Source organism: Cephus cinctus, unplaced genomic scaffold, assembly GCF_000341935.2.
Source record: "Cephus cinctus unplaced genomic scaffold, Ccin1 Ccin1_scaffold1857, whole genome shotgun sequence".
NCBI classification, from domain to species: Eukaryota; Metazoa; Arthropoda; class Insecta; order Hymenoptera; family Cephidae; genus Cephus; species Cephus cinctus.
This window is the reverse complement of record NW_014334032.1, coordinates 244,960-252,362: the sequence shown is the minus strand read 5'-3', so window position 1 is coordinate 252,362 and position 7,403 is coordinate 244,960. Positions and strand designations below refer to the sequence as shown.

The 7,403-nt window shown below is 42.7% G+C and overlaps 2 protein-coding genes across 3 annotated transcripts in view; one reads left to right on the top strand and one right to left on the bottom strand.

Moving 5' to 3' along the window:
* Positions 1–3,784, top strand: part of LOC107273883 (protein gustavus) — a gene marked incomplete in the record, with an annotated part of 24,019 nt that extends 20,235 nt beyond the window's left edge. Inside the window, 1 exon segment of the mRNA XM_015752486.2 lies at positions 10–3,784.
* Positions 3,785–3,828: 44 nt separating this feature from the next.
* LOC107273879 lies at positions 3,829–5,315 on the bottom strand. 2 transcript variants are annotated; one of them, XM_015752477.2, is made up of 4 exons: positions 4,882–5,315; positions 4,531–4,799; positions 4,073–4,203; positions 3,829–3,981 (listed from the first exon to the last, which is right to left on the bottom strand). In XM_015752477.2, the coding sequence occupies exons 1-4, from the start codon at positions 5,084–5,086 to the stop codon at positions 3,852–3,854; spliced, it is 735 nt and encodes a 244-aa protein (XP_015607963.1). In that variant the 5' UTR covers positions 5,087–5,315; the 3' UTR covers positions 3,829–3,851. The 2 variants fall into 2 exon arrangements, with proteins under 2 accessions (XP_015607963.1, XP_015607966.1); XM_015752480.2 differs by having other exon boundaries at positions 3,856–4,404.
* Between the last annotated feature and the right edge of the window lie 2,088 nt (positions 5,316–7,403).

Sequence of the window (7,403 nt, the reverse complement as noted above, 5' to 3'; positions counted from 1 at the left end):
TTTTTAAAATTTTTTTTTTTTTTTTTTTTTTTTTTTTTTTTCATTAGTTTAAATTCCACGCAAACGCGTGGTAATTTGTACATATTATCAATGTTAATCGGTACGCAAGGGTGCGTCGCGGCGATCGCGCGTAGCGCGTAAACGCGGGGCTCACCACTCACATCTGATAATGATATCCAGGGCAGGAGCTTTGCCTCCTAACCTGTGACACAAATTCAACTCCTGATCTCATATAATTTCACGGGATTACGTGTTCTTCAGCTCCACCCGGTGATCCGACGCCACGAAGTTTCCATCAAGCTGCATTCATAGGCATACCCAAGATCCCCGACATCTTGGTCCTCGTGCAGCCTCCCGCATCCTCTTCCACAATACTTGTTCCAATATTTACTTTCCAGTCATCCCAGGAAGTAAGAACGATGAAGTATCTCCGAAAAAGATTACTCTTCGGAAGATGTCTCTCGGTACTGTTCTTTAACTTTTTTATCCCCTCGGCCACCTCATCTACCTAACCTAACTGCCTTATTTCTACCATCCAGGTCACGACCCCCAGAATGCATCGACTGTGCTCCAAGTCGTGTATCGATCAATCTCCAGACTGACGTCACCGATCACAGTTTGCCAATACACTAAAAAATTGGCAGTGCGCTCTCTCCAGTTAACTCTCGTCCCTCGTTAATTCGCACTAGAGCTACAAGAGGGCGTCCCGACGCTTTAATTCTCGGTCCGCCATTAACGTGGCGCGACTGTCGCCAGCCTAAGAAACGATCAGCGAAAGCACGTAATAGCATACATTCTAAGCGATACAAAGCGATTGGTGGATGGTAGTTAATATTCCGTCGAAATAAAAAAATGTACACCCAGTATAGACGATGATACAATATATTGTGCAGAGTCATTTGCGCATGCGCTGTACGACACTCACAGAGAGACATCCGTTCGTGGCAATATACTTGTACGACTTGCACGTGTGACAGTTTCGTTAGGTATATTCCGAATATTACTGCCAGTACTGTAACCCACAGTGACCAACGCTGTGTCCTTATTCATCCATACGCATCCGAGAGAGACGTAATTACTTTTACGGTACTGTCAGTAAATTTCGGAACACATCCATTGTTAAATGAAAAAGACGACCGAGTCAACGATAACAAATGAACAACAGCCAGGCGAATAGGATGAATCGCGCTTGAAAGCAAAAGAAAAACCACACATACAATTCACACCGAATACATGCATATTTACTCTACCGTGTTGTGTAACGATACTATTTTATAATATCTGGGCGCGTGTCACGTTCCGAGCATGAGACAGGACAAATAGAATTAGAAATTTGTAAATATTATTAATTATTATTATTATTATTATATTATATTATATTATTATTATATTATATTATTAATATTATTATATCAATTGATAGTTTAATTAATTAAGTGATTATCGTGTTAGTCGGCATAATGTGGATTCATTTTATAATGGTAGATTGACAATTTGAGTATCGAGAGCGAAGAGAGTGAGCAATTGTGCGTGAGTGCCGAGTGCGTGCGTGTACGTATGTGGTATACGTGGATTTTAAGAGAGATACAAAAAGGGGGAGGGGCAGAGAAAACGCTAAGTATTTGATGCGACATGAAAAAAAAAAAAATTGCATTCCCTGCCCTTTGAGATCTACGGTAAAATCATAAGGCCCAGACTCCGCGATGGAATCTGTTGTTCGCGCGAAATACGGAGAATAGGTATAGGGAGGTAAATTTGTATATTTTTTTTTTTTCCTCGTAATGTGGAAAAATACGAGGATGCAGAATCTGTGGCCGCGTGCGTGCGCACCCCTGTCCGAGGACGAAGAAGGGGCGAGATGCCGGCAATCGCACGGCGACGAAGAGAGGCCCTCTTCTTAGAACTTTGAAACGCCACGATGATTAAATGATAAAGATATAATAAACGAATAAATAAAGAGAGATGAAAACAGAATTGACATACAGCGCACGTGTTTTTGTACCGGTCACTACTAACGTTCTACGTACTACTGTGTAACGTGCGTGGGCATACTCGGTGGGCCCGGTGTCTATCTGACAGCCCAGAGTTCCCAATGCGCGACCAATTACATTGAAGGCTGTCGCTTTCGCGACTGTCCGTTATCATTAATTAGAAACTCTCACGAAATGCTCATCGCGACTGTAGCTCGGTTCTTTTGTCTATCCTCATTTGCGTCCTGCTTCTACTCGGCCGAAGACCGCAGTGCGTTGTTGCGAGGCCCAATTTTTATTAATGCCACAGACTTTACGGCGTTACTCGAATAAGGGATAAACACTTTGCCATTTTGTATATGACAATGGCCAACGAGCGACACCATTGCGAACGGACATCGAGTGCACGGGGTCTGGACGGTGGTTTAGTGATTTTTATATATATTTTTTTTTTGAGGAAAGTCAATTTTTATTGCAAATTTTTTTCTTTTGCAACCGTTATGGGCCTTTATTTTTTTGGGCCTTTTCGCATTTATGAAATTTCGTCGGACGCTCCCATAGTGATCGGCGCGCGTCCATCGCCGACCCGTGCACGACGAACTGTCTTGAGACGTGTATATAGTAATACTTTTGTAACGATATCGTAATTAGTAATGAGAATTAACACAACATGTGTTGAAAATTACTCGGATGCTCGTGCAGTTTTCGGGCAGCTGGCGCGTGGGGTGTTTAAGCTAGTCGGCGAAAATGTTTTATGCAAATTTTCAAAACGATTTTTTTTTTTCTTTTTACTTTTATTCAAAATCATCCGTGACTCGATCCTTGCACCTTTAATAGCCGTGAGATGCCCGTTAACGCCGCTGCCCGTCTGCCTATGTAAAACATACGTTGCCTCGACGAGATTCGTCTAATTTATTGAAAATACCAATTAATTACGAACAATTCTAATTGCGCGAGTGCGAGCGAGAGAAAATGACAAAAAGTCAAGCGCTGAGCGAATGAGCTAAGAGAGAGAGGGAGCGAGCGTGTGCTTTCGTGGCTCCTGGCGTCCCACAGGTTTTTAACGTATCTCCGCACTTCGGTATTCAAGGTGAATATATAACTGAGCGAACTGACAACGGAGATAAACGTCAAAAGCCTTTGGCTACGTCATCGCGCCGTTTGACAGTCCGCCGTGTATGTAATTTGCGAGAAAATGTAAAAAAAAAGAAAAATAACCAAGTAAATTTTTTGTGTTAAGCCTGGACTATTGCAACGAGCGATCTCACGTCTATTATTATTATAAGTTACGAGTTTAACGTGGACATTGCCTGTATACATATAGAAAATGGCAAGTCGATAGGAACTTATACGATATGTAATAACGCCTTAATGTTTAACGACGATAACCGTAATAGCATTGTATTTCTTTAAGTTTTAACGATCTTCGGATATATCACGAAATTATGTATGTCGTTTTCTTCCCCCTCTCTTTTTTTTTGAATTACTTTTCGTCTCTTTCTTTAATTATATCGAGTGTTTTTATTCTTTGTCTTCGAAAATTCCTTCTCTCTCGTCCCGGTCTTCTCTTGGAGAATTCTTCGAATGTACGCGGGCGCGCGTACGTGCGTCGGAGACATTGGCGGGGGTCGATTGAGAGAGCGAGAGAGAGGGAGAGAGGAGAGAACTTAGGAGAGAGAATGTATCAATTGACGAATGGCGAGAGTGGAATGTATAAAGCAGGCTGCTGTCTAAAATAGTTCAGGCTGGATGTCGATGTTTGTAGCGGATAAAGAAAAAAACAGCATATTGTAATTAAAATTGAAAATGATTAATCAACGGATTACATTTTATTTTTTTACTTTTTCTTTTCAGTCACCCGCTATACCCGATTCTCGTTGGTCATTCCGGACGCGAATAACAATCTCTGTAAAGGACCTCGCAGTCATCTCCACGTAATCCCGATGATCCTGCATCCCTTACCAGACGATCCCATCCCGAAGATCTATCCAAGGATCTCTCGACGTTTCTGCTACGTATTTATTGTAAAATATAAAATTAGAATTTTTGAAAAAATATTTTTGAAAAATTTTTTTACACAAATTCATATCCTCATTACTTACGTTAAATAATCGGCTATTTGTTTTCCAGCGTTTCCAAGTTCTCGAATCAATTGGCGATTTTGAAGGCACACGATTTTTTGTATGCAACGCACTCGGGCGTCGTCGTTCAAGATTTCTCTCTCTGCCGGATTCTGCGTAAAATTTGTATATTCCGATCAGTACGATTTCCATGTAAAATCTGGTTACTTAAAGGTAGCTTATAGGTCGAAGCAATCTCGTCTTCCATTTACAGTGATAACGGATAGCCGGTGACTTGGTGTTTGAAAATTAGCCTCGTGGATCGCATGGTGCAAAGTCAAAGTGTCAGCTGTAATCATCGTCACGAAAGGAGTCTAAAAGTAAAGTCAGCAGCCTTTGCCAGGAATCCAGGTACAAAGGCACTAGAGGCGCGAGTAACGGCAGGAATACAGTATCTGGTAATTTCTAATCTATTTTGGGTACGTCATAATTTCATATACCGTAGGCTCTAATCCACTCGTCCTTATCAGATCCCTCTTCCTTCTCGTCGACAGAAGGTCGATAAGCACGTCCTTGCGTTTGGCGGCCACTATGGAATTTTGTAGAATCGCAAAGAGAAGCAGCAGACCAATGAAGCCGACGATAACAAAGTGTTTGGCGGTAGGAGCCAGCGAGTGTTCGGCGGGATGCTGGGCGACGTGAAAGTTGTATCCAGTGTTTTCAAAATGATAAGGAAAGTATTCCCTTCTCAATTGAGGTTGATAGAGCCCTACGAGATAGTGAAATAATAAAAATAATTTTTCGTAAAAATTTATAAAATACGAATCGAGTAAAATTTTTCATCACATCACCAGGCATATAGTAACTCGAGGCCGATAACGATGGCGTCCCGACGCCCTGAACTGAGGATGCTTGCGTCACTTCCGGATGACTGGTCCACAAATCAAGTTTCTTATTACCTTCCTCCTGCCTCGCAGGAGCCTCGTTCTCGGCAGCGACCATTTTTCCAAAAATAATCCAAAAAAGGACCCAACGACTTTTTACGACCCTCGGCATGATCAGGTATCGTTATTTTACCTCACTTCCGGTCTGCTCCTGAACTGACAACCGAACTCCCAAGAATCGCTCGTCCACCGGACACAAAGAGGACTCGCAGTTTTAACCATTTTGTTCCGCCTTATTTAAATCAATCCCCATCGCCATTTCGTTCAATTTTATTCGCAACACGCAGCCGCAAAATCTTCCACGCTATGCTGACCATCCTAACCAAGTTCGCGTGTCCCTAATCGACGGCCTTTAACTTTTTCCCATCGTTCCCCCTCGTAACCGGGTGCACCTACGATTTCTAAAGAGTAACAAAAGTCCTAATAAGAATTTTTTTTTAGGTATCCAAAGAAAATTCGCAAGCTCGGCAGGAGCTGCGGAGACGCTCGGCTGCTGAAACGGGGTCGACATTGTCGGCTAAGGGTGGTTGACGGGTGGTTGGAGGGGTGCTGCCGAGTCGTAGGGGTTGCTATGGCGATATCATAGCGAGGCAACCTAGGGATACGTCTGTCTGGAGCCACTGTACAGGGGATGATGTCCTTCGCGCCAATTCATCCCCTTAGAACCCCACGCACTTTCCATCAGCTGTAGATACCTGCGATATAGTCTGTATCGGTGCGTCAGTCGCGTCGCGACGCCCACTTTACTTCTATTTAAGAAATATTATTTTACCTTCGATTATTTAAAACTTTTTTTTTTCTCTATCAACCGGAAGTCCCTTCTCTCATTTTACTTTTCATTTTTTTTCCCTTTACATTTTCTTCACGTACCACCTTTCTAGCGTAGTGGTTTACACGCCTCTAACGGGTGTACCATCAGTTTCCATCCTCCGGCTGTACATTTATTATTATATTAATTACACACGGGCTGGATCTCATATCGTAAGCTGCTCGTATCGAGGTCGGATGGACGCCGCGTAAACCCGTGACACGCTTACGCGTTGACGCGTTCGCTAGAATATTTTTAGCACGCTTTTATCCTATAGACAGCTCTCGATGCTCTTATCGCCATCGTGCAATAGGATGATAGTTGTTTTTTTTCATATCACGTCCAAAAATAATTTCTCGAGGACAAACTGATTTTCATCTTATCCCCCGCCCATAAGCCCTCGTTACCTCACCGTGTGACACTCTTATCTGTCACGTGTATTTATTATAGATAATTCCTCTACGGAGGATAAATCGATCAGATCATTTTTCGTTGACCCCTTACAATACGTCGTTACGCCAAGTTTGCCAACGTGTCGCAAATTTTTCTCGAAAGTCACGATTAAATTGCTACCAGGTATAAGGGTTAATTCGAATGCCTTCCCAGTACTGCGGGCAACCCGATATCTCCATGAATTTTTATAACTGTTCTAGCTCACGCAACAGTCGTCCGACCATCACGTGGCACTTTATACTTTAGTTTGAATTTTAGGAAATTCAATATAATTCCCTAGCACAGAGTAATCCCCACTGTGGAAATGGAATATGGCTTCCTTTTTTTTATCACTGATACACCGACGGGTTTTCTGGGTCAGCCGACAAATAGAAAATTGTCTATGGTCTCCGAAGACCTTGAGCGTCTACAGTGCCTTCGGAGGAGCACTGTTCGAATGCCCGCAGGTTGCGCGTTCTAGAATTTATTTCTGTGCTGCTTCTCAATAGAGCCATCGATAGGGTTTATGCTTTATCGATAGCATTGGTATGTCAATATCATTCCTCGTTACGGATACCGTATAGATTCCACGACTGTATTTAAGTACCCTACGTAAGGGAGGTATAACTGTCACATAATAAAATTTTAATTAATTCGATAATCCAACCTCGTTTGCAGGTCTGACCTGATCCAGATTTTTTCCACTTGGCGGATCCCCTCGTTCACTTACCACTTTCCCACAAAAATCCAATGTGTCTAATCAGCACTCGACTGCTCCCCACGATAGCTTCCAGGGTATAAATATTTTTAGATTGGTATAGGACGCGAAAAACATCAAGTTTACCTTTACGTATTCTCATTAAAATACAAAAAAGCTCCGAGTGTTTGTTTGACAGAGCCACGAGTTTCCCACGTGATCGTGGCGTGTCTGGACTATCGCATGTTGGTCAGCCTTGCGATAAATTTTTCCAAGACTCGTACGGGGTTATCGAGCTCGAACGGATCTGTCAGATTTGACAGCTGTCATCGCTTTCACCAGGAATTCCAGCAGAGCGCAAACGCCACGTGACAGCTGTCAAATCCACCTTTCAGATATAAACTAGAAAACCCTATAAATTTCTTGTTCCTAGGTACAATTACAAAATTACCCCTAACGTCCACTTTCTTGATAACCCCCCCCCCCCCACCC